Source organism: Pogoniulus pusillus, chromosome 2, assembly GCF_015220805.1.
Source record: "Pogoniulus pusillus isolate bPogPus1 chromosome 2, bPogPus1.pri, whole genome shotgun sequence".
Lineage (NCBI taxonomy): Eukaryota > Metazoa > Chordata > Aves > Piciformes > Lybiidae > Pogoniulus > Pogoniulus pusillus.
In genome coordinates, this window is record NC_087265.1 from 20837863 (window position 1) to 20865396 (window position 27534).

The 27534-nt window shown below is 44.3% G+C and overlaps 1 protein-coding gene across 1 annotated transcript in view; it reads right to left on the reverse strand.

Moving 5' to 3' along the window:
- The window catches only part of COL3A1 (collagen type III alpha 1 chain), a 73053-nt gene that overhangs the window by 36814 nt on the left and 8705 nt on the right, over positions 1 to 27534 (reverse strand). Inside the window, exons 2-5 of the mRNA XM_064158034.1 lie at positions 9654 to 9859; positions 6379 to 6417; positions 5663 to 5779; positions 2506 to 2577 (exon numbers count right to left, since the gene is read on the reverse strand). Coding sequence (XP_064014104.1) covers positions 2506 to 2577; positions 5663 to 5779; positions 6379 to 6417; positions 9654 to 9859 — 434 coding nt within the window. The remainder of the gene's footprint in view (positions 1 to 2505; positions 2578 to 5662; positions 5780 to 6378; positions 6418 to 9653; positions 9860 to 27534) is intronic.

Below are 27534 nucleotides of genomic sequence, written 5' to 3' on the forward strand. Positions count from 1 at the left end.
GACAGCCATGGAGAGATGTGTGACTGAGGAAATACCAGGTATGGTAACCACTCGTGGCCAGATGTCGGTGTTATAGTTGGCATTTTTAATCTTACTACCCATCCAAATCATTTAGGTGTGGATATTTAGTCAAACTGAGTTGAAAACTGGTAAGTTAAATGTATAAATTAATAAATTAACCTGTGTAGCATTAATGGCAAAGAGTATTGAGCTCTGAGGGGCTGAGCCTGCAATTAGCCTGCAATTTAGTTAAACTGTTTAAGTTGAAAATTGACACATTAAAGTTACAAATTACTAAATAAATTAATCTATGTAACATTAATGGCAAGCAGTATTGAGTTCTAAGGGGTTGAGCCTGCAATTGCTCCGTTACTTAGTTTGTAGTCCAACAGTGCCACGTAAGAAACCATAAGAGATCTGGAAGCATGCAGAGAACCCTGGCTGAAAATATTCCAGGGTGCCAAAGTAAATTTAGTGATTTTTAAACCAAATCCAGAGATCAGAGTGTTAGCAGTCACAAAGTACATCAAGTTAAAATGCCACAATAAGGCCATGGAGCACTTCTCCTGTGAGAACAGGCTACAAGAGTAGGGGCTCTTCAGCCTGGAGAAGAGAAGGCTTCGAGGAGACCTTGGAGAGGGCTATCCAGTATCTACAGGAGGGCTGTGGAGGGACTATTTGCAAGGTCTTGTAATGACAGGATGGGAAGTAATGGGTTTAAACTGGCAGAGGGAAGATTTAAACTGGATGTTAGGAAGAAGTTCTTTCCAGTGAGGGTGGTGAGACTCTGGCACAGGTTGCACAGGGAGGTTGTGGCTGCTTCCTCCCTGGAGATGATCAAGGCCAGGTCAGATAAGGCAACCTGTTCTAGTGGGAGGTGTCCCTGCCTCTGTCAGGGGGTTGGAACTAGCTGATCTTTGAGATCCCTTCCAACCTAAGCTATTCTATGATTCCAATTGTTAGCTGAGAGAGATCTTGGCTTCTGCCTGGTTTAGCACATCTTGTATTAAGATACTGAGTAGCAAAGTGTAGATGGTAGGATAAGCTGAGGGCAAAAACTATGAGGAGCTGAATGTGAATAAGTGAATAAACAAACACAAAACCAGATGGCTGAAGGAGACCAATGTGTGGAAGGTCACATTAACAAATAAAGGAAGTAGTGATAAATAGGTAAAAATCAAGATGAGAAAACAATACATTATCTCTCAGGAAAAGCAGCTGTCATTACTAGTAAAATTTATCTCACAAGGTGATCCTTGCACCTTGAGAAACACCATATTTCCTTGGCACTGCCTTGATACTTTGCAACACACAGTATCCAAACCTTGCTATGCAGCATTGGGCTGAAAATAATGATTATGCTTAATGGAGCAGCAGCCATTTCAAATACAAATTCACCACATCCTCTAGAGAGCTGACTGGCTGAACCCAGAACAACTCCATGTCATCAGTGGCAAGTACCTCTAAATCCCGGTGCCTAAAAGGAAAATCATGAGGTGCAAGGTTCATATTTATTTCAGATGGGAATTGTGGCTCATGCATAACTGTTTCAGGCAATCCATGCTTTATCTCACTTAAAAAACCCTGAGAAAAGCATCCTTAGTACACAACCTGAATGGTTGTTGGTAAAAAAACAAAAAGGGAACCAAAATAAAGAACAAGTGAAAACCTTTTGACTGCCTCTGGGGTAAAAAAATAGATTACAAGAAAGGTTTTTACTCACTTGTTATCAGACCAATTTGAGTTGTGGAAAAGTGAAATGTGGACTATCATGGTAAGTAGAGATGAAATGTTGCTGACTGGTTAAAGAAAGCTCAGGGGCAGTGGAAGAGGTAAAAAAGTTGCAGAAGGGAAGGAAGCAATTAGTCAAACATCATAGCAGATAAATGAGGAAGGTATCCAAGGAAAAAAAAAGGATAAATGTTTAGGCAGCATAAGAAAGTGAATCACAGGATCACAGGATGTTAGGGGGGTTGGATCGCAGGGGTTGGAAGGGATCTGCATAAACCATCAAGTCCAACCCCTCTGCCAGAGCAGGCCCATAGAATCTACCACAGGTCACACAGGAACGCATCCGGACAGGGCTTGAGAGTCTCCAGAGAAGGAGACTCCACAACCTCTCTGGGCAGTCCATTTCAGTGCTCTGGGACCCTTACAGTAAAGAAGTTCTTCCTTATGTTGAGGTGGAATTTCCTGTGCCATAGGATAGACACTATAGATTATGAAGAAAGAAGGCAAGAAAAGGAAGAAAAGGAGGGGAAAAACCACCCCCTCTCCCCCCAAATACTCTGTAGTTACTTTCCAGAATGATTTTGCCAAGCAAGCTGCTGCCTGACATCAGACTGTGCTTGCAGGCAACACTGCAATTACGACTTCTCCTGTTAATTTAAAACCAGGATACACACACATCCAAGGCGTAAGCTGCGAGCAGAGAATGTGTTCTTTAGAAAAAAACAGAAAGGACAGAGCTGGGGAGGGGGAATAAAAAAGTCTTTATCATCTTACAATGGGCTGTGGGTAGCCGATGCCAGCTGAGCCAGCCTTCACGTCATAGGAGTCATACTGTGGAGAAAAGCTCTGTGAAGGAAACAAGAGGAAAACAGAAAGGGGGGGGGGGGGGGGAGAGAGAGAAAAAAATAGGTGATTGCTACACAAATCAAGTAAGTTTGTCTTATACTGATATGGCAAATGGATGGAAATAGCTTATTTGTAGTCTATTGAATGGTGCTTGCTTGCCAGAGAGCTGCCAGGTGTTTCAATCAGCTGTGAAAGAAGTCCAACCATTATCTTCCCTTTGAGGTCATGGCAAGGTGAGCCCTCTACCTCCTGTGCATGCCGTTTCCATCTTGGCAGCTGGATCTCAGCTGAATCAAAAACTTACTGGTTCTTCTTTTAATTCTTTGGCTGTTTTTAACATGTTTTCTTTAGCAGTCTCTTTTCTGTTGGTCTCAGTTTTCGCTCAAGGAAGCTGATGAAATGTTTTATATTGTTCTAAAGAACGCAGCTGTTTGCTATTATTTTGCTAATTTACTTTACCTGTGACTAATGAATATCTTATACACAGGTAAGAGAATTTTGCTGAAAAATACTTTAAAATAAGTCTTTTCTTCCCTGAATGACAAAGGGGTGGGTTTTTTTTGTTTGTTTGTTTTTTTTCCTCATTCATGGGAATTTACACTTCTCAGAAAAGTAAGTTTTACACTTTTTGTTCCTAATGCCACTTTCTGTCTTTCCCCTTCTCTCTTCAAACAATTCAAATACAATTGTCACTTTTCAGCCCAAGGAGCCAAGCCTCAGTGTTTTTGACAAGTTATCTGGAAACAAATGGAAGCTCAGCCCAAGGCATGGATAAAAAAACACCTGTTCTCTGGGTGTTTCTGAGAGCAGAGAGAATCTTTGACATACCAACTTACATAATACACTGCTTTAGAGACCAAAGCCTATACATTCCACAGGCAGTTTTTAAAGGAATTGTCATTAAGCCTCTTCACTGGCATATATTGATTTCATGAGTTGAATAATATGGCAACAATGCAGATTGTGCATTAATGGCACATAGGTTTTGAGCAGGAGAGGTTGAGCACACACAGTGTTCTGCCTGGTGACCCAGATCCTCTGCTGGCCAGGTAGGTACAAGAAAACTCTTGTGCTACTGATTTCCACTCTCTTGTCAGGATTCAGTACCTTATCTTTGACACAGAGTGGAACGGGTGACTAATTCAGCCTGTCATCCTCTCTCTCTCTCATGCCTGCATCGGCCAACCCAAACCCAGGTAGCTCTCTTGGTGTATTATTGTGGTGTCCACTGTGACCTCTCCCAGAAGACAAGTCCTTCAGATGCAGTCCCTAACCAAATTAAATAAACCCAAGACATGTGTCCTCACTTTTTGGCTTAGCAGGAATACATGGAAGCTGTAAGCAGTGGCCTGTTTTCAAAAGCAGCCACTGCTTTAGCAGAACCATTTTTAACAGTCTGAAGGCAAAGCAATCCTGCCTTGTAAAGCTGGGCTTGCTGGTTTTCATGAGATACGTTAGCTGTGATTTGGTTCCCTTAGCAAACCCAGCCACAGAGAAGCTTCTGACTCTTGCTGAGTCTGCTCAACTCTTCAGAAGAGAATTCAAGATCCAGTGGGACAGAAATCAAGAGGCAATATCACAAACAGCACTTACATGGCAAGCAGAGAACCTGTATTTCACTCTAGCCTCCTGGGAATGCTTCTTTTTTAAACATGGACTGGATAAAAGGGAGGAAAGGAAGAGAGTTTCCCATCCATTGAGCTTGAAGGGACATACACCCTCCTGAGCACTGCCCTTCTGGCCAGATTACTTCTGAGTTACACAAGCCTTTCTTCAATTCTGGCTCCAGAAGTTTTTAAAAGTGATCTATGGCAGAGTTTTAACTGCACTCCAGTCAAATGTTGTGGACAATGGACCTGGAAAGCTAGTAGTCCTAACACATGTCCTAGCTTGCCCCACCCTTCTGCAGATGGGGAAGCAGGGGTGGGAGGAAAACAAAGGCTTGGACCATTATGTCCCCTCCCAAAGTGATAAACAGGTACTCACAGGTGTTTATGCACTTGTGAGTGTCTTGCCCAAATAAGGGTAAGCAAGCCCTGGCTTCTTTAATATGGTGAGTTTGGCAAAGTGCCATTCTGATTGGAGAATCTCTGTGGCCAAAGGAGCCACTGCACTCGGGCAAATAGCATAAATGGAGCTAAGTTGCAAGCAGTCAGTGCTCTGCTCAGACAGTGTCCTTTGCCTCATTGGCTTGGGCAATGTGTTCTGCTCTGCCTCGGTGTGTTCTACTCTGTCTCGTGTTTCAGACCAGCTTAGCCCTGATGTTTTGGGCTTGAACTACCTGAAAACTTAAGTGCTTCAAGTTTGCCAGAAGGCATTAAGTGCCTCACGACATGTCAAGGAGTGCCACCAACATCATGTTCTCTGCACATCTGCAAGAGATCCTGCTTGTACCTCTGCAAATCTTCGTGCCAAATCTGGAGTCTAAGAGGAACCAGGTTCAAGTCAGAGATTGTCTGCCTTTTTCCTAGCACCCTGTTTGAGCCTGGGAAGATCTAGAAGCCTCTCAATGGCTACCAAGTCACCGACAGAACACCTCAAGTGTTTGGGTACGGTCTGGAAACTAGTTAGCCCCAGGAATCCAGGGATAATACTTTGTGAGTAAATACTCATAAGCCTCTCTATAACTCAATTCTGTTGTGCCTTCTACCTTAGCAGAAAGGAGCCCCTCGGGTCTCCCTCAAGGATGAGCGGCGTATTGGCCACAAGATTCTCTCCTAAATAGTTAATGTTGGTTATATTATTGCTAGCTATTTTTTTAAGTGTTCTGGATTCCCTGTTTACTTCTCTCTGTGAAACAAACCTATTATTATTAAAAATTATGGTCTGTGGCTAGACTGCTAAAGATCAAAATTGATAAACAATACTAGTTTTGGAATAGATCTTGCCCATACTGTTACAACAACCCCCCAAAACAACAACAGAACCACCCCTACCACTCATCTGTGTTTTTAAGAGGCACAAATGAGAGACAGATGTCACTGAAAGCAAAATAGGTGTGAAGATGCAAGAGTAGAGTGTCCTGCAGTATTGCTTCATATGTGTATGAGCAACAGAGTAGAAGCTGAACTTAATGATGACTTACACCTCCGTTTATACTGGGACACGACTGGCAGATCCCAGGGGGTCCAGGAGCTCCAGGACTCCCTGGCTGTCCTGGTGGGCCAGGGAGACCGTTTCTGCCTGGGATCCCAGGAGAACCCTGCAAAGACACAAAAGGAGTAGATACAGATGCTGGCACTTGCCTCCAGCTGCAAGGGCACTGCAGGATAAACCCTTCCATTCATGACAAAATCTGTGTGGTTGCAGTGGGAAATATTCTCTGTTGGACATAATTAAAGTCACAGCTGAACATTCAGGAATGACAGAGATAGGTGATGAAATTCACACATGGAAACACTTCTTAATTGCTAGAGCCTAGAAATATTGCATACATTAGAAATACTTTACAGGTCAGTTCCTGTATCTGAATTTAATACTAAATGTGCTACAAGAGTCCATGGATTGTTTAATTTTCCTGCTGGGAAGAAATACATCAAAAAACAATGATTGTAATGCACTTTGGGCTAAATTCTCTCTGTTTTCTCTGCTTTCTTTGAGAGTTTTGTTGAAGCTTAAGGGTCTACTTCAAAATAACTACATGGCACAGTCCTTTCAGGCAGTGCAGACATCAGTCAAGGCTGGATATCTCAGCAGCTTGAGTGGGATGTTCAACAACACAGGAATGGGCTCTTGATTCTGGTAAGTTCCTTGGAAATTAAAAAAAAAAACAAACCCCAAACCAAAAAATGTTGCACTTACAGGGTCTCCTTTGGGGCCTCGGACAAGTGGGTCAGGAGACTAGAAAAAAGAAAAAGCAACAAAAGGGAAAATAATGAAATTAAGAAAGACAATAAAATAACCCCCAAACCTGAACATACATATATATATGTATATATATAAACTCAGGAAACATTGGAAAGTAGTTTTATCAGATGAATTCCACTTGTTCTTTTTCAGTATACTTAAAAGTGTTGGCAACACCTTGAGTCCTGTGTCCAGTTCTGGGCCACTCAATTCAAGAGAGATGTTGAGGTACTGGAATGTGTCCAGAGAAAGTCAACGAAACTGGTGAGGGGCCTGGAGCACAGCCCTGTGAGGAGAGGCTGAGGGATCTGAGGTTTAGCCTGGAGAAGAGGAGGCTCAGGGCAGACCTCATTGCTCTCTACAGCTACCTGAAGGGAGGTTGTAGCCAGGTGGGGGTTGGTCTCTTCTGCCAGGCAACCAGCAACAGAACAAGGGGACACAGTCTCAAGTTGTGCCAGGGGAGGTCTAGGCTGGATGTTAGAAGGAAGTTCTTGACAGAGAGAGTGATTGGCATTGGAATGGGCTGCCCAGGGAGGTGGTGGAGTCGCTGTCTCTGGAGGTGTTCGGGAAAAGACTTAGTGCCATGGTCTAGTTGATTGGCTAGGGCTGGGTGATAGCTTGGACTGGGTGATCTTGGAGGTCTCGTCCAGCCTGGTTGATTCTATGAAAAGCTGTCAGGCCATTGGCCAGCTCATCTGCATCTTTACAGGCTGTCAATTAAGCTACACCTTTCCTGTAGGGAAAACCATGGTAGTGATGAATGCAGGAGAGCTTTGCTATTGCAGCTTTGCCATTACAGCTTTCCACTGTGGCAATCTGTACATGCCAGTTGACTTCTCAACCCAGAGTGTTAATCGTGACAAAGTAGATAACTTCAATTTCTCAGAGCTACTCCTCCAATTTATTTCTTTTTCAATTAACAATTCAGTTGTATGTTTTTATCTGGATTCACAATTAAAAGTTCAGCTGCTAGTGGTAGCAAAGAATATTCAGCTGATATTATCACAGAATCATTGAGGCTGGAAAAGACCTCTGAGATCATCAAATCCAGCCTATGACCTAACACAACCACATCAGCTAAACCATGTTACCAAGTGACACATCCAATCTTTTCTTAAACACCTCCAGGGATGGTGACTCCACCACCTCTCTGGGCAGTCCATTCCAGTGTCTAATCACCCTTGCTGTGAGGAAGTGCTTCCTAACATCCAAGCTAATCCTCTCCTGGCACAGCTTCAGGCCATGTCCTCTTGTCCTGTCACAAGTTGCCTGGGAGAAGAGCCTGACCTCCACCTGAATACAACTTCCTTTTAGGCAGTTGTAGAGAATGATAAGATCCCTTCTAAGCCTCCTCTTCTTCAGGCTGAACTCAGCAGAACTCCAGCTCCCTCAGTCTCTCCTCATGAGACTTTCCCTCCAGTGCCCTCACCAGACTTATCTTTTGGGTCTTTCAAGGTGGCATTTCCCTAGACAGCACCCAAGGTCAGCAGGACAGCTTCTAGTATGCTGATTAAAGTTCTATAAACAGAGGAAGTAATCCACATATTCTTTACTATCAGGAGCCATATCAACTCATAAAATAGTCCCTGGGCTTAACGAGAGAGGGAGCTGGGCTTAAATCCCCAGTGTACTTGTCGGTACCTCTTGCTTACACCCCAAAAGCAGGTCAATGAAGCTAACACTAGGTGAGATGTCTGAATATAACACTTCATGCTTAAGAAGGTATATTCTAGAGCTGCAGAAATACATCTTTCTCCCTTTCTTTCCTAGATACACATTTCACTCTTTTCTTTTATCTTCTGGATAAGAATTTCTGTGTGCCTATGGAAATCTCTGCACTTTGACAGAATCTCATAGACCTTAAAGCAGGAGGTAATGCTTAGATAAGCGTAGAGCTCAGCATATCTGCTCACTCACTGAAGCAGTTTAGGCAGGAGACTTGGCATGCACTAATATTCTTGATTTTAGAATCATAGAATCAGTCAGGGCTGGAAGGGACCACAAGGATCATCTCATTCCAATCTCCCTGCCATGGGCAGGGACACCTCACACTAGATCAGGCTGTCTAGAGCCTCATCCAGCCTGGCCTTCAACAGCTCTGCAGATGGGGATTCCACCACCAGGGTCTCACCACCCTCATGGTGAAGAACTTCTTCCTAACATCCAGTCTGAATATAGCCATTTCTGGCTTTGTTCCATTGCCTCTAGTCCTATCACTACCTGACCTCCTAAAAAATCCCTCCCCAGCTTTCTTGTAGGCCCCCTTAAGATACTGAAACATCACAATAATGTCACCTCAGAGCCTTCTCCTCTCCAGACTGAACAGCCCCAACTCCCTCAGTCTCTCCTCACAGAAGTGCTCCAGCCCTCTGATCATCCTGTTTTCCCTCTGATCATCCTGATTTTGCCATGCTTAAACCACTGCAACTGGGTTAGATAGTGTTGATTCTATGAATAAGATGATGATAAACCAGAGATGTAGGTCTTGAATTACCTTTCCTTTAGAGGGTAATAAGTCAGCAATAATTCTGGAAAAAGGGAATTTGCTCTGTGATGGTGCAGCCTTCAGTTGGCAACAAATGCTGTGAAAATTGCCTAAGTAACTCCATGTCTGCATTAGTTTCATGGATATAGATTGAACAGGCAGTCAAAAAATGAGCTCCGTGAAATGAAACTACTGTGGCTAATCCTTGCTCTCTATCCCTTTCTACTATTTATCTGTGCCTGATGTCTGTATAAAACTGGGTTGAGTGACTTCATGTTTTCACTTGCATACCTCGAAGTACTAACAAGAACTTTATAAGACCTAGCGCCAGTTATCTGATACAAGCTCTGTAAGGTCTCTCCAGAGCCTTATAGAAATATACAGAAATATTAATGAATTTAGTAAAAAAAAAAAAAAAAAATAAACCTCTAGGAAAGTTCAAGCCAGTTTATTAATTTATTTATTTGTTATTTGGCAACATTTACCCACCTTAAGCATTTCTCTAGAGTTAGAAGATGACAAGTTTTGGATTCAAAAGAAAATTGTTGGAAAAATAAAAGTAGTGTTTGAGTCACTATCCCAGGCAGATGTGTGGAGGGACATGGTAGTGTTGAGTTGGACCTGATGGTCTTAAAGAGCTTTTACAGCATAAATGGTTCTAAGATTCCATGAAAAGAAAATGAGCTGAGGTTGACATGGATCAAGGAGACAGCAGTGCCAAACTAACAGCACAGGGCAAACTTACTCTTGTAGGCTGTGGGGTGGTTTGTGGGCAAACTGGACAGCACTCTCCAAAGGGAATCTCTGGGTTGGGACAGTCCAGCTCCTGGTCATCGCAGATGATGTCATCGCAGAGGACGGCTCCCGAGTCGCACACACAGATTTGGCATGGCTCCGGTTTCCAAACGTCCCTGTCGGCGTACACCTGCCCCAGATGGGTACATCCTGCCACTGCAAAGAAACACAAAGCAGTGCTCAAGAGTCACAGAATCACAGGTTGGTAAAGGCTGGAGGGGATCTCAAAAGATCATCTAGTCCAACCTCTCTGACAGAGCAGGATCACCTAGGGCAGGTCACACAGGACCACATCCAGGAGAGAGTTCTGAGTGTCTCTTGGGCTTTAAATGGGATATCTGTGTTCACACAAGGTGTCAGGTAGACAAACAGGTATGGATGTCAGATCTCCTCCCTCTCAGTCTTGTGCTTTGTTCCTAGCCAACTCTATATTAAGAAATTAAACTACTTAAGAAGTTATCTGTGGAACTCGGTATACACAAATGCAAAAAAAAGAGTTTCAGGCACTCACAGAATCACAGAATGTTAGGGGTTGGAAGGGTCCTTGAAAGATCATCCAGTCCAACCCCCCTGTCAAAGCAGGATCACCTAGAGGAGATCACACAAGAAGGCATCCAGGCAGGTTTTGAATATCTCCTCAACCTCTCTGGGCAGCCTGTTCCAATGCTCTGTCACCCCCACAGTGAAAAAGTTTTTCTTTATGCTCCTGTGGAACCTCCTCTGCTCCAGCTTGCACCCATTGCCCCTTGTGCTATCATCAGCTGTCACTGAGCAGAGCCTGGCTCTGTCCTCTTCACACTGCCTTTCACACCTTTATAACGTAGAATGAGGTCACCCCTCAGTCTCTTCTCTTTTGGACTCACCAGAGATAGAGAGTGGAAGCTGCTGGAGAGTCTGCTTTGTTTTCTACTGTAATGTAGTTTATGTGTGTGCAGTAAAAGGCTAAAAGGCTCAGTGCTTCTCCTCAGACACTGAGAGGATCTCTTACATTACTGGCAGAGTCTGCTCTGAATCTATAAATAGACATCAATGGAAGCCTCCTGGAGCTGATTCAAAGCCCAATTAAATCTGTGATAATCTTCTGTCTCAAGTAATTCTAGTGTCAGACCGCTTTACTGTGTAATTATCAACAGAATTCTCTGCTGCAGCTCGTAAGGAACCATTCCAATCCTCTCAAACAAGTGTGGCATTTGCCTCCTGTGTGCCAATGCGAGCGGTCACATGTGGATGGGGAATAACCCATCCGTCCAGCACAAACTCTTGTCACTAGCAGCTTGCATTAATAGATAGCACCAAGGGTTCTTCAAAGTGGCTCTTTTGAAAGCCAGCTTATGCAGTAAATCTAAAGAAATGCTCACATTAATTGCCAGAATGGTTTGCAATTAATGTGTCCTCTGCCCTGCTTACATGTTACAAATGTCTGTATTTCCAGTATCCTACTGATTGGATTTGTTGTAGTTAATGACTTGGAAGAGACTGACAAAAGCCAACCTCAAACATTAATGTGGAGGTTGTGTTTTTGGAGAGAAACAAGACCCATAAAGCCTAGATATTAAAGAAACCATTATGAAAATCACACTGCAAAGCTAATTAAACAGCCTGTAACTTTTCACAGACTGAATCAGAAGCCTCAGATTGCAAATATGAGTATCAATGAAGGTCTGGAATAATGGAATCAGATTTTAAAGGAAACCATTATGAAAACCACACTACAAAGTTAGCTAAACTCCTTGTAACTTTCACAGATGAAATCAGAAGCCTCAGCTCTTCAGTGGGACTTGGATAGGCTGGATCAATGGGCCAGCATTAATGGGATGAGTTTCAACAAGACCAAATGCCAAGTCTTGCACTTGGGTCACAATAACCCCAAGCAATGCTACAGGCTTGGGGCAGTGTGGCTGGAGAGCTGCCTGGCAGAAAGGGACCTGGGGGTTGTAACAGACAGGCAGCTGAATATGAGCCAGCAGTGTGCCCAGGCAGCCAAGAAGGCCAATGGCATCCTGGCTTGGATTAAAAATGCTGTGTCCAGCAGGAGTAGGGAGCTGATTGTCCCATTGAACTCGGCTCTGGTGAGGCCATGCCTCAAGGATTGTGTTCATCTTTGGGCACCTCAATACTGGAGAGATGTGGAGGTGCTGGAGTGGGTCCAGAGGGAGGCAACGAAGCTGGGGAAGGGCCTGGAGAATAAACCTTAAGCAGAGTGACTGAGGGAGCTGGGGCTGGTTAGTGTGAAAAAGAGGAGCCTGAGGGGAGACCTCATTGCTCTCTACAGCTACCTGAAAGGACATTGTGGAAGGGCTGCTGCTGGTCTCTTCTCAGAGGTAGTTGGAGACAGAACAAGGAGGGATGGCCTCAAGCTACAACTGGGTAGGTTTAGATTGGGCATTAGGAAAACATTTTTCACTGAGTGATCAGGCACTGGAATGAGCTGCCTGGGGAGGTAGTGGAGTCACCAACCCTGGATCTGTTTCAGGGTTGTTTGAATGGTTTCAGATGAGTCTTGTAGAGTAGGGTTGTAGATTGGACTTGGTGATCCTGAGGGTCTTTTCCAACCTGGGTGTTTCTGTGATTGCAAATACGAGTATCAATGAAGGTCTGGACTAACCGAATCTGATGAGTTTTTTTTCTTCCCTATGAACAAATCAAAATAATTCCATCCACAAACACTAAAAGAGAAAGAGCTATGTGTGTGCCTGTGTTGTCCTTAAAACTTCAGCTTCAGAATAAGTCACCTACTGCACATCATCCTTCAAACAGGAAAAAAAACCTGCCAAAAGCTGTAATTCAAAGCTTTGATAGGAAAATGACCACTGGCTCCAGACAGAGAATTCTGAATGACATTGAAATGTAATGGTCATAAATATACATCATGAGACTGAGCCCAAATGTATAGTGCAGTTATGCAGTTCCTTTTCATAGAATCATAGAATCAACCAGGTTGGAAGAGTCATCCAAGATCATCCAGTCCAACCTATTACCCAGCCCTATCCAATCAACTAGACCATGGCACTAAGTGCCCCATCCAGTCTTTTTTTGAACACCTCCAGGGATGGCAACTCCACCACCTTCCTGGGCAGCCCATTCCAATGGCTGCCCATTCCAATTCACTCTCTCTGTGAAGAACTTCCTCCTAACATCCAGCCAAACCTTCCCCGGCACAGCTTGTGACTGTGTCCCCTACACTCACAGCCTTCCCTGCATTCACCAGGCAGGTAACCTGATCATAAAAGGAGCTCAGCTTGCTCAGGCAAGACCTGTCCTTCCTAAACCTGTGCTGGCTGGGCCTGATCCCTTGGTCATCCTGTAGGTGCTGTGTGCTGGCACTCAAGATGACCTGTTCCATCACCTTGCCTGGCACTGAGGTCAGGCTGACAGGTCTGGAATTTCCCAGTTTCTCCCTCAGGCCCTTCTTGTGAATGGGTATCACATTGGCAGCTTCCAGGCTCTGGGGACCTCTCCAATGAGCCAGGACTGTTGACAAATGATGGATAGTGGCTTGGCCAGCTCATCTGCCAGCTCTCTCATCACCCTAGGATGGATCCCATCCAATCCCATGGACTTGTGTGGATCCAAGTGGCTCAGCAGGTCCCTTACTTCTTCCTCCTGGATTACAGGGGGACTACACTGATCTACCAGCTCAGGAGGCCAGTTGTGCTGGAGACAGCCTGTCCCACTATTGAAGATTGAGACAAAGAAGGTGTTAAGTACTTCTGCCTTTTCCTCATCTTTTGTTACTATATTCCCCTCTGCAGCTAATAAGGAGTGCAGGCTGTTCTTGGCCCTTCTGTTGCCATTAATATATTTATAGAAACATGTTATATTCTCCTTAGCAGTAGTGGTCAACTTAAGTTCTAAATGGGCTTTTATCTCTCCAATTTTTTCTTCTACAGGACCTAGCAACATCCTTGAACTCTTCTTGGGAAACATCCCCTTTTTTCTGCATGTGATGCACCCTCTTTTTTTCTCTTCAATTCCTTCAGCAGCTCCTTGTCCATCCTGTCTGGCTGCCTTTCTTGTCAGCTCATCTTCTGGCACACTGGCACAGCCTGTTCCTGTGCCTTCAAGAGTTCTTTCTTGAAGCAGGTCCAACCTTTCTGGACCCCTTTGCTTTTAAGTTCCCAAGGAACTTTCTGAGTTACTTCCTTAAATAAGTTGAAGTCTGCCCTTTGGAAGTCCAGCATGGAGGTTTTGTTGCTGCCCCTCCTGGTTTCACCATATATTGAAAACTCTCTGATTTCATGGTCACTGGACCACAGGCAGCCTCTGATCTCCACCAGCCCTTCTCTATTTGTGAGCAGCAGGTCAAGTAGGGCTGCGCCCCTGGTAGGCTCACATAACAGCTGGGATAAGAAATTGTCCTCCATACACTCTAGGAACCTTCTAGACTGCTTCTTCTCTGCAGTGTTAAAATTCCTAGCAGATGTCTGGCAGGTTAAAGTCACCCACAAGAACAAGGGCAGGTGATCTTGAGGCAGTCTCCAGCTGCTTAAAGAGTAATAAAGCAACCTCTTCTTCCTGGTTGGGTGCTCTGTAACAGAGTCCAACCAGGATGTCAGTGTTGTTTGCCTTCCCCCTAATTCTTACCCATAGACACTCAACTTGATCATCCTTAATCTCTTCTTCCATGTCATCCAGAGCACCCCTAATATACAGAGCCACTCCTCCACCCCTTCTCCCCTGCCTGTCTCTCCTGAAGAATCTGTAGCCATTGACTACAGCACTTCAATTGTGTGAGTCACCCCACCACGTTTCTGTGATGGTGACATCAATGTAGTTTTCCTTTTGTACCAAGGCTTCCAGCTCCTCTTGTTAGTTACCTGTACTGCATGCACTGGTGTACATACACTTCAGCTGGGCTGCTGGTTTTACTCCTATCTCTGGCCTACCACCCTCAGCCTCCTTCAGTTTGCTCTAGTACTGTTGTGTTTAAACCTCCCCCCCCCCCCCCCTTTCAGCCTAGTTTAAAGCCCTTTCAACAAGCCCAGCCAGCTCATGTGTCAGGATCTTTCTGCCTCTCTGAGACAGATGTACCCCATCTGTCGCTAGCAGACACATGTGCCATCCTTCACCCGTTTTGTCCCTTTTCCACTACCATTGGTAGCACATTGCTCTCTTTGTTGTCTTCATATTCTTTCTTTTCCTTTCCCTCTGTATTTGTGAGTATCTGTTTCCATACTCATACCCATGTTTGGCATGGTGCACACTTCGACTCATTTCCTTTCTTATGCCTCTTCTTCAGGCTATTTTTCCTCTAATTGGTTTTATCTTTTCCATAACACAGAAATTGTCTGTGTTTTTCCTGAATTCTTCTGTATTTTCTACCTGAACAGCTCATCTTCTTTATTGTCATCTACTCAGCTCAGCTTAGTTGTCCAGGATCTGCTCCCTTCCCAGCATCTCACTGAGTTGCATGTCCTCATCCATGCTAACCTGAATTTTCCTCTGCGTCACCCATGAAATTCACAGATTGATGGGCTGGAAAAGATCTCAAGGATCACCTTTTCTAACCTTTCAGGGTAAGAATATAGCTGAAATGAGCTGCTCCAGCACCCTGTCAGTCTGGCCCATGAAACTGTCTAATGTGGAAGAATCCACCACCTCCTCTGGGAGTTTATTCCAATGTTTAATAGTTTGAAAGGTGAGCTCTAAGAAGAATACAACCAAGACCTCCCAGTTCACTGATCCATACTGTGGATCTCAGAGCAGGACATTGTATGATCTAGTTGAGGACACCCCTGCTTACCAAAGAGGGGCTTGGACTAGATGACCTTCAAAAGTCCCTTTCAACTCAGACCGTTCCATGATTCTATGGTTCTGTGGGACAGATTTCTCTACCCAGTTCCAACCCCACTCCAGGCTGCCTGTGCACACCAACCTGTGCTATTTCTGCACTTCAATTATGAAGGAAGCAAACTTTGACTCACCAAGGCTGACAGTGCTTATGGTTAAAAGCTGAGTTTGACCTCTGGCTTGATTAGAACAAGAAGACACAAAATGCCTCAAGAGAACTTTTGATTACATTTCAAGCCAACATTTATTTTTTATTTGCCTGGTTATTGAGCAAAGCTCCTTGAGCAACACACACACCACCACCACCAAAAACCTTAAAATCTGAAACTTTTCAGGGGCATATGAAAATTAATCCCCCTCTTCTATTTCCTTTCACTTAGGAATTCACTTTTTCATTTTTCCTTCACTTCTCCACCTTTGAGTCTCACCAGAAACTTCAGATCGAGCCCTGGAGAGTTGGAGAAGAACTGTTTCTTTTTCAACACAGCAACTTTCTCACACCCAGTATGGCACAGGGTCACAGCATGAGAGGATGCTTCTTCAAAGGACACCACCTAACAAGCACAATCCCTGAAGAGGATCTAGACATCCTTCCTTAGTCTGCCAAGAGAGATTTAACTTCTCCAAATATTGCTTGGTTTCCCAGCTCTCAGCCTGCAGAGTCCACTCAGTGGGTCCCAGGTAAATAAGCTGATTCTCTGCTTAACTAAGTTGCTATCTTTCTGTGGGAAACATGCTCCTCCTTTAAAAAGCCTAGAATGCCACTGTAGGAGCTTGGAGGGGAAATGGAAGTTGACAAGCATTACTTGACAGGAGCAATGACAAATGTTTCCTGACAAACAAGAAGGCTGGGATGCATTTTAAAAAATCAGAAGAGCAGTCTTATGAATAAAATTTTCTTTTCAATCCCTTTAAGAACTGGCAACAACACCTGAATTATAAAATGGCAAAAGCTGACTCACTCAGAGTGCAGGTGGCTCACTGTACATGGCAAGACCTGGAAAGCAGTATCCTGTGGGAAGCAGAACACCACCAGAGCTGCTGGGGAGGTTAGAGCTTGTTGTCTGCCTCAAATGAGAGTAGGTGGGCACAGATTCACTTTGCCTGACAGCAATGAACTCAGCTGTCGCTCCACTGGAGCACTCCTTAGCTCCACAGGTTAAAACATCCTCCTAAATTTTAAAACACCAGGAAAGGAAGAGGTGATTTTATTTGTTTATTTAGTTTAGTTTAGGGCAAAACATAATCTGCTCCTAATTATGAAATAAAAATACGATGACACAGATCTAAGTAGCTTAAAACGGTTACAGTGCACTCTTGTATGTACTGCACACACGTACAAAGCAATGCACAGTGCACAAACCCTTCTGCACTCACAAGATGTGATTTGATTTCTTGAAACACTGAGATCCTCAGCTCTCTGTACCACTTTCTCATCCTCTCAAACCCACAATCTATTTTTTTAACTGTGCCTTTAAGCAACAAAATTATTCACGAGGAAATTCATACCCGTTTTGATATGTCCTTTTTTATTTCCCTTCAGCTTTACTTCATTTTCATTGAGTTGTGCTCCTGCTGCCTTATAGGGAAGAGGATGGTTCAGACGGGAAAAAGAAATGGGATTTCACCCACACACAGACACATAATTTTTCACCGTTGGTTGGGAAAGGTCCTATTGGGAAGACAACTTCTCTTTTTTGACACAGAGACGTTTCTCCACAACCAGTTTTTCCTCACCAAGAATACCTTACTGCTTTGGGTTTTTTGGTCAACAATGTGGACGAAAATCACAGAACATTAAGAGAGAGAGAATTTTGCAGTGGAGGAAGCGAAGCAGGATTTCTCTGCCCTCCCACGAGGTTGCCATCTGGTTATTCTACAGTAGATGGCATCATCTAACAGCAAGACGAGACCGAAAAAACCCGAGGCTGCGCGGGTTTAACGACATTCAAACATGCTTCTAACTTTCTGGACGTTGTTAAATGAATTAAGAAATAAGCTGGGATAAAAATCGCTGTGGCCTTTGGCAGAATGAAAATATCAAATAGGTTTCCAAAGGAAACTTACATCTGGGAAGACTTAGTCTGTTGAAGACACCCCCTCCGTGCTCGGATGTAGATCTGTGTTATGACATAATGCGTTTTGCATTGCTCATAAAGATTGACTGTTAGCTCCAAAACCCTTTGGAAAGCTGATTTGTGCTAAAGCACTGGCAAGTAATGCATAGCAATAACGAGCCTGTAAAAGAAGCTGCCTTGCCTGAGTCTAGACTTGTGGTAAAACACTCACATGCTCGCCTTAGCCAGCTCTTCTTATTGATTCCTTATTGATGCATTAGACTAATATTAAAAGCAGTATCCATCTGTGATGCACAATCACCTTCTTCTTCCCCAAATCCTAAATATGGTGGCTACACAACACTGCACTCTGTTGGCAGCTGTTGCAGTGGTTTGCTGGTAGCTGCGTTAGCCTCCGATCGGTTGCACGAAGCACTGAAGTTTAGTATTTGAAAGCCTAAAGACCTCTACATTGATGCTGTAGTCTGAGCAGTCATATTCTTAAAGATTTTGCTGTGAGTAGCATTTCCCAAGGCCAGCCTAATAAAAAAAAAAAATGCAAAGACTAAAAGGCAGTGTCTGTTATATGGCAGTGTCTGTTATATGCTGGTTTTGAGTGATTTCCCATTTTCTAAGCAGACTAGCAGCTCTGTGTGGACAGACCAACAGGGAAAGCTGAAAGGAAAAATCACCATTCAGTCTTGGAAAACATGAAAGAGCCCAGATATGTACTGGGGAGAATAAATATGGTTGTGGTAGGCTGTATGACATCTGTCATATGGGGCATTAACCCAACCCAGTGAGGTGAAGGGGAGTTTGTTATGTAGCATGATGACCTGAGAAGCTGACCTGTTTTGTAGTTGCTTTTGGCTTTGTATCTGTGCAAGTGCTGTGATCATGACTTGACTATATTTGTACAGCAAAGGGAAAAAATCTCCTAACTGTATCCTCCAAAACCACAGGCTTTTCCACTTTGAACAAAGCAAATGTCCAGCTATTGCATTAGGAGCAGACTCACAGATCCCAGTTGCAAAGATGTGACTCAGTGGTTAGAAATTAGAGAACATCTTGAACTTGTCTGGTTCAGCCTCAGAAAGGGCGATCGTCCACAGAGTGACTCACGACCCTCCAGCAGCCTCCTGAGGAGAGCTTGGGAAGCAAAGCTGAGAACCTCTGATCCGTGAGGATCTGCTCAGAAATACAAGTAAAGCAAACAAGTTTTGCTGTTACTGAAAGCGAGTCTGGTAGAGGTGACAGCACTATACTGAAGGAGGCCTTGCCTCTGGGTAGATCTAAAAGCTGCTGAAGAGAAGAAGGCTCTTTCTGTTGCTTTCCATGGATGTTCAATTGTACAAAGCTTTCTTTCTCTGATGGGGGCTTTGGTAATTCACTTTACAGGGCAGCTACTTCCAAAAGTGCTTTTGAATTCCTTCTGCAGTAGGAACATCAACTTACTGTGTGCTCCAATGCTAGTTCAAACACGGCTGAAGCAGAGGGCAAAGTGGAAAGGAGATGCATGGTTCATTTGCAATGGGAATGCTGTCATTGGAGCAGGAGGAGGAATCCACCCCAGTGTCTGCAGCCTTTCTGCTTTCCATGTCCTGAGCAGAAAAGAATGCCATGGAGTCTACCTCGAAGCAAATGGTTTGGGCTCCCTGTCTGGTATTACGATGATGTTTATCCAAGAATCAAACATACTCATTCCATCCAGTGATCAGTAATGGAAACAAACCAGGCACTCAGAATGAACTAATTGGCTTGCTGGGCCAGAATGGCCTGGTTTGTCCACCTCTGCCCTCTCAGCTAAGTGTTCAAAAAAGTCTGGAATAGTGTCTGTTTGACAGAGGTCAAGGAAAAGGTGGAAATGCAAGGAAAGAAACGGTTTAAGAAGAGCTGGTGGTCTGGTTTTGTTTAAAACTTCAAGGTCCACAAATTCTAGATGCATCCAAACTACTATACTAAGTTGGAGAAGAGTAATACTGTCATAGTACAGGGCTCTCTCCTTTAGGTCCTTCCTATAGTGGTGGCATTTTGCTGCAGTGTAGCTAAGGATGGCTCTGGTCTGCACCAGCTTCATTCCACTGACTTCCTGCTGAAGCATCAGGGACCAACCCTGCAAAACCTTCTTGCACTGCTCTCGAGTTTCCAAGAGCTGTTCTTCAAACTCAGCCCCAGCTGACAGACATTCTTTCATCTGGAACTGTCTTAAGCAGCTAATTGACTGAATTAATTTCACAGGGAATGAGGATATCTGTGCCAGCGTGAGCACAGTTACACATCATATACATTTTCCATCTGAAAAGTGCTAGGACTTTATTTTGTAAGGCTTGTTCACTAAGCCATGGGGGTTATAGCAACAAAATCTCAAATGATAAATCACTTAAATGCAGGCTTTGAAAAACCAACCAGAACTGTTATAGCAAGTCCAGAGGAGGCCATGAAGGTGCTCAGAGGGCTGAAGTGGCTCTCCTATGAACCAGGCTATGAGAGTTTGGGCTCTGTAACCTGGAGAAGAGAAGGCTTTGAGGAGACCTTGGAGTGGCCTTCCAGTATCTGAAGGGGGGCTACAGGAGGGCTGGAGAGGGACTACTTACGAGGTCTTGTAATGACAGGACGAGGAGTAAAGGGTTAAACTGGCAGAAGGGAGATTTAAACTAGATGTTAGGAAGAAGTTCTTTGCAGTGAGGGTGGTGAGACACTGGCACAGGTTGCCCAGGGAGGTTGTGGCTGCTCCCTCCCTGGAGGTGTTCAAGGCCAGGTTGGATGAGGCCTTGATTGACCTGTTCTAGTGGGAGGTGTCCCTGCCTATGGCAGGGAGTTGGAACTGGATGTTCTTTGAGATCCCTTCCAACCTAAATAAAGAAGAAGCAGGCCTATCTTTAAACCCCTACCCTGTTCCATGTCCTATAGGAGCAAGAATTGCCTCTGAATGAGTGGTTCACAGATTTCCCAAGTCTCACACCCAAAAGGATAGCTACTTCCTGTGCTTTCGGAGTGAAACCAAAGCCTTCTTACTTTTGGGGATGCTCACCTGCCAAAAAAGTTGGTGTTTGAATAGTGCTGCCACTGCCCCAGCCCCAGGTGTCTTCCTCTTTGCTAAGAGCAAAGGAAGAGTGAGCAGCATGAAAGGATGTTGGTTAACCAGCACTGCACTGCTCTGGCAGAGGTATGGTGCAAAGGAGACACTCACTTGTTCGCTGGCAATGTATAGGAGAGGAGAAGCTGGGTTCACAGAATCATGGAATCATAGAATGGTTTAGGTTGGAAGGGACCTCAAAGGTCACCTAGTTCCAACCCCCTGCCATAGGCAGGGACACCTCCCACTAGAACAGGTCGCTCAAGGCCTCATCCAACCTGACCTGCAACACCTTCAGGGAGGGAGCAGCCACAACCTCCCTGGGGACCTGTTCCAGTGTTTCACCACCCTCAGGAAAGAACCTTTTCTTAACATGTAGCTTAAATCTCCTTCCTTTCAGTTTAAGTTCTCAGGCAAAGGCTCTCAAACCCAACCACCCAGGCCTGCACTGGCAGGGTGATTCGCATTTCATTGCTTGTTCCCTCCACTCATCTTTGTAAGCACCAAGAGCTGCAAGCTTGCTGCAGTTTAGAGGTTTTTTACACACATCCAGATTAAAATATATCCTCATGGCAAATTTGCTACCAAGGAAGACACAAAGTGCCCCTATTTTCCGTCCAGATGATTGGCATTTCCCTAATCTTTCAAAGCCTGGTTTATGTAAAGAACCATTTTCCCCCCTTTATCTTCAAAGGGCAAATCTTCTTTTCAAAGGTAGCATGCTCTAAAGTGGATGAATCTGTCACATTGTTCTGTCTCCACATTGGCCTTCCACAACTTGTTCTCTTCAGGCACGCGTGTTGACATCCTTGAATGATGTTCTTCATGCAGCTTCTAAAGGTCACCCTGCCACATAAGTGTTGCTTTGAAAGAAGGATCAGAGATAACCCATCAGGGATATTGTTGCACAACGGCCCCACTGGCTTCAGCTGGTGTCCAACACGAAAACAATGGCAGATGAGGCTTCTCCTTTCTAAGCTGCTAACAGGAAAACAAAGCCCAAGGTTTTCCTTGTTTGTTTCATTGGTGGGGATTGTCTTTGGCAGAACTGTTGTTTCACAGAGTCATAGAAGGGTCTAGGTTGGAAGGGACTGCAAAGATCATCTAGTTCCAACCTCCTGCCAGAGGCAGGGACATCCTCACTAGAACAGGTCAATCAAGGCCTCATCCAACCTGCCCTTGAACACCTCCAGGGAGGGAGCAGCCACAACCTCCCTGGGCAACCTGTGCCAGTGTCTCACCACCCTCACTGGAAAGAGCTTCTTCCTAATATCTAGTTTAAATCTCACCTCTGCCAGTTTAACCCTTTACTCCTGGTCCTGTCTTTACAAAACCTTGTCAATAGTCCCTTCCCAGCCCTCATACAGGCCCCCTTCAGATACTGGAAGGCTACTCTAGGGTCTCCTCAAAGCCTTCTCTTCTCCAGGCTGAAGAGACCCAACTCTTATGGCCTGTCCTCATAGCAGAGCTGCTCCAGACCTCTGATCACCTTCAGACCAACATAACAGGGGCAGGATAGAGCAGACTGCTATGTATCAGTTTGCTTCCTTTAGGGAGCTGCCCAGGGAATTGTTTTACCTGTTTCTGAACTTAAGAAAGTCATTTTGAGCAAAACATCTGATGGTTGGCTTATACTCCTTCTGTTGTTAGCTGTTCCTAGACAACGTTATGGCTCAGGAGGGAAGGAGGAAGACATTCCTGAGTGGCCATCTGTACTGAAATGCCACTCTGATATTTTCTCTTCGAAGTTCTTTTGTGAAGGTAGACTTCTTTCTCTGAAAGAGGTTGTAGCAAGGTGGGGGTGTTGATCTCTTCTACATAGTAATAAGTGATAGGGTGAGAGGAAAAGGCTTCAAGTCGTGCCAGTGGAAGTTTAGTTTGGATATTAGAAGAAACCTTTTCACCAAAAGGATGATCAAATACACTGCACTGGGCTCCCCAGGGCGGTTCTTGTGTCATTATCCACTGAGATGTTTAAAAGATGCATAGATGTGGTGCTGAGTGGCACAGTTTAGTACAGACTTGGTAGAGTTATATAACGGTTGGACTTGATGATCTTGCAGAATCCTAGAATCACTAAGGCTGGAAAAGACCTCTAAGATCATCAAGTTCAACTGCAACCCAGCACCAACCAGACTCAGTAAACCATGTTCTGATGTGCCCTGACTACAGCTTTTTTGAACACCTCCAGGGATGGTGACTCCACCACCTCCCTGGGCAGCCGTTTCCAGTGTCTGGCCACACTTTTGGTAAGGAATTCTTCCAAATATCCTACATCTAAAATTTTTTTCCAACAGAAATGATTCTGTGATTCAACTCAATTGTATTGACATTTCTGTCTTTTCAATAGGGATAAACTTCTCTTGCTGTAATCTGTACATTATTGTATCATTCATTTCTTACTAAGGGTGAATGCTGCCTGATCAGAACTTACTTTGATTTTACTGGGGTTTGATCAGGTCTAAAGAACATAAATATCTAATTTTTCTATACTGAAGGTCTTCAGTTCCTCAGTGATCAAACCTTTTAGTACAAGTAAGATCAAGACATATAGCAAACAAGATTTTAATCTTATTTCAATGTATTCAATGTCTTTTAGAGGGACCATTATGTAATTTTTCAGTCACTCCTTTAAAATGCCTATGAGATTTTTTTCCATCCCCTCTCTTCTCACACTGCAATATGTTTTGGTACATCACTTTTTGTGCCACTTGGTGTCAACTCTAAAAACAAGCAGCAGGCTGCAATCACTTTATTTGTGGCTATTTAGTTTTAGCACTGGCATAAATTCTCCCTCCTCTGCAGTAATCTGATTTTAATGAGCTTCTTGTCTTTAGAGTAACTGATGCCAAATGGCACAAAGGCTTGTGTCTTAAACCAAGCAGAAAGTGAAATAAATTCAAGGTCTGATAGGATTACTGATGATTTTTATGGATTTATTAGTTTCTTTAATTATACATCCTTGCCCACTCCTTGGATTTTCAATGAGGACCTGTACAGTCAGAGCCCAAATGTGAAGGGGATCTTAATTTTGAACACTTCAACACACAAACACTTCCAATTTTATTCCCCAAGGAGCTGGCCTAACATATTTCTTTAGAAGAGCAAATCACCTCCACCCAAGGGATATCTCATAGAAAGGCTGCTGTCTTTCTGATTTTAGATAGCACCAGGAAGAGTCTCTAGCAGTGAAGGATTTTTTTTTCACAACGTTTCTTGCAGTAGGTCTCCCCTGGAGAGAATAAAGAAAAACTGGAAAACTCATTGTGTGGAGGAGGGTTTCCCAGACTGTACAACCAGCCTGACAAAGCCAAAGCATCACACAAGTGGGATTTAGCTTCTGAGTTACTAAGGGAAAAGAAACCATTGGAAGTTGATCATTCACAGAACCTTAAGGTTGGAAAGACCCTTAAAAGTCATCTTGTCCAGCCCTCCTGTGGTGAAAGCAGGGACACCTTCAGCTAGAGCAGGCTGCTCAGAGTCCTGTCCAACCTCACATGGAATGTTTCCAGGGATGGGGCTTCTACCACCTCTCTGGGCAACCTAGGCCAATGTTTCACCAATCTCAGCCTAAAAAGAAAAGTCTTCCTTGTATCTCATTTAAATCTCTCTTTCAGTTTCACACCATCACCCCTTGTCCTGTCACAACAGGCCATGCTAAAAAGCCTGTCTCCATCTTTCTTAAAGGCCCCCTATAAATACTGAAAGGCCACAATAAGGACTTCCTGGAGCCCTCTCCATCCTGAACAACCCCAACTCTCTTAGCCTGTCCTTGTAGCAGAGGTGCTGAAACCCTCAGATCATTTTTCTGTCTGAATTTGTCCCAACAGTGCCATGTGTCAGGGCTTTAAAGCAGAATTGGTGCACCTTGTTCTACATACCCAGTGTAAAACACTGAACTACAACTACTTAATTCAGGATACTTCAGGCTTCTTGCAAGATAAAAGGGAAAAACAAAAAAAGATTGGGGAGGAGTGTTATTGCCTAACTTTGAAATTAAACCACTTTGTAACGAGTGATTCAAATTTCAAGTGGGATGTGATCTTCTCTTTCCCCTCAGCTCAGGGAGAGAGGGCTAACAGTTTCATGCAAGGCTGTTCCCGTGGTTTGCCTTGGAAGAAGTCAGCTTGATTCAGTGCTTGTCTCCCGAGACTGAAACAGATGGGAAATGTTACAATGCAGTGTAGTACATATGGTACTATCGTTTGTATTTGCAGATAGGTTGGACAAAGCCAGCCCCAATACATGCAACTCCACGGCCATAGTGCATTTACATCAGAGAGGAGTAAAGCAGCAGGGGGGCAAATTCTACACTACACAATTTCTTTTATTTCCCTGTAATTTCAGGAGCTGGAATTAAACGAAGGGTTTGGTTTGTATTTCATATTCCAGAGATGGATTAAAGCACTCTGGCGTGTTGTCTAAAGAAAGAATCCTACCCTTGGCTGCCAGTAAACTAAAGGTATTTGTAATTTAGAAGGTCAGCGAGTGAGATTCTGAATGCATGGAGCATTGTTAACCCAGCTTCATCTGCAGAACAGTTTGCATTCATTCACTCCAGTTTGGGCTAATTCACCCCGCAGCAGTTTTGGACAGTTTGTTGGACACAGATGGCAGCATTTGAAATTCTTCTTAGTCTGCCTCATAGAGGCTATTAAATGGCTATTTGTACCCTCTGTACAACGTTCTTATTGTCAGCTCCCTAAGACTACTCAAGTGAGCATTGCCAGAGTTTTCTCAGGGTACCAAGGACAACTTTCCTAATTTTGGAGCCACTTTTAAGTATCAAGTTCTAAGCCTGTTTTGCAAGCATTGAGGACCTAAGGGTCTTCCTTCTTAACTGCCTTGTCAGGTGAAAATCCACACTCTTGGTGTGGTGAAGAGCCTGCAGGCACAGAGCTGACGTTTTAATATATGATGTTAATATCAGAGGTCAGAAGCACTGCTGCTGAAGTGGCTGTCTGAAGCCTGGCACACGTTTAACTCTCCCTGCTCTGTGTAGCAACCGTGCTTGCTGGCATGGAGTGAGGATAAACAGCTCTGCATAGCAGAACATCTTCAGCAGACACAGCCAGCTCCACCAGAGTCCTTAAAAGGTATGAGTGGAAGAGCCTGAGCCAGAGAACACCTGATAAATGAAGAGGCTCTGTACCTTTTTGTCTTTTTAATTCCTCATTGAAGGAAATTTACAGTGCTCCTTCTTTCTTCAGCTGCTCTAACAGGAAAAGAATCAGTTGGACTTGAATGTCTCTCTTCTTTTCTTTTTCTTCCCCTCCCCCCCATATTTATGTTTCTCTGTTCCTACAAAAAAAGAGGGATCTACAAAGAAGACCACCCTGGCAAACACTAAGCCACCAACAAGCTTAGAATGTTGTGCAAGGACTCTTGGAAATGTCTGAGCAGATTTCAATTACTCTTTTCAAAGGTTTGCAATCCCCACTGCACAGCCTATTGTTTGCTTTCACTGGGACATTCTTCTCTTAAACAGCTGGCACAGAACAACTGCTGCTCTGTAGGAAGACAAGCAAACACCACACAGTAGATTTAAAGCCAAACACAGGGGGGGGAAATTATTTAGCTTTTCTTAAAAGAGACTCTCACGAGCACAGGAGTGTTTCCCAAGATAATGGCAGTTCTATTTTCCTTGCTTATAGCTGAGGGAAAGCATGGGGGATGCAGCTCATTCTCCTTTGATGCTCAGCATGGCTACTACACTGAACATCAAAGGGGCAAGGAGCAACCATTCCCATATTTTCCATTTGCAGTGTTTGGGTAAGCAACTGTTTCTGTTTGAAAAAGGAGCTGCAGGTCTGCTCTTGCCTCCCTTCCTAAAAGAAAACACAAAGAAGGAAAAGAGAAGAAGTGCAAAGGGAAAGAATAGAATCAAATAGACGTTCACAGCAGCCAGCCTCCTAGTGCACGGGCTGGGTGTAGTGGGTGTGAATTGTGGGCAATTTTAGTGGGGACTAATTATGTCCAGAGTTTTCCAAGGACCACCAGTTTCCAGACACAGATCATCCTTTCATATCCACTGCTGCAAGCATGCACAGGACACTCCTGTGATTTTGCTGGTCTTTGTGGGCAAAAAGCAGTGCCTGAAGCCACCATAGCAGCCCATAGAAGTTTGGCATATGAAAGGAAGTCTGTGCTGCCCTCCAGGGTGGGATGCACAGGGACTGAAAGCAGAAAACCATCAGCAGAAAGGGATGGGTCTTCTGTGTCTGCGTGTTATGCTGCAGGCTACTCTGGTACAAACTCAGCTTAAGCCTTAAATCTACAAGTCACATCCTCCGTGTCCTGAAAGTCCTTTGTGTGTCCCTTAAGCTGTGAGAAAAGGCATAGTCTTTCAAGATAACAAAACACATTCAGCCCTCCAATGTGTATCTTTCTATTATCATCACAGTCTTCCTGTGCAATGTCCTGTGCATGCTTTCTCCTCCCTGCCAGGCATCTGGAGCACGCAGCGCAAGAAGGACATGGAACTGTTGGAGCGAGTCCAGAGGAGGCCACCAAGATGCTCAGAGAGCTGCAGCAGCTCTCATATGAGGACAGACTACAAGAGATGGTACTATTCAGCCTGGAGAAGAGAAGGCTTTGAGGAGACCTTGTAGTGGCTGTCCAGTATCTGAAGGCAGCCTACAGGAGGGCTGGGGGGGGGGGGGCACTATTCACAAGGTTTTGTAAGACAGTACAAGGAGTAATGGGTTTAAACTAGAAGAAAGTAGATCTAAATTGGATGTCAGGAAGAACTTTCCCATGAGGGTGGTGAGACACTGGCACAGGTTGCCCAGGGAGGTTGTGGCTGCTCCCTCCCTGGAGGTGTTCAAGGCCAGGTTGGATGAGGCCTTGAGTGACCTGTTCTAGTGGGAGGTGTCCCTGCCTATGGTTGGGGGGTTGCAACTAAATGA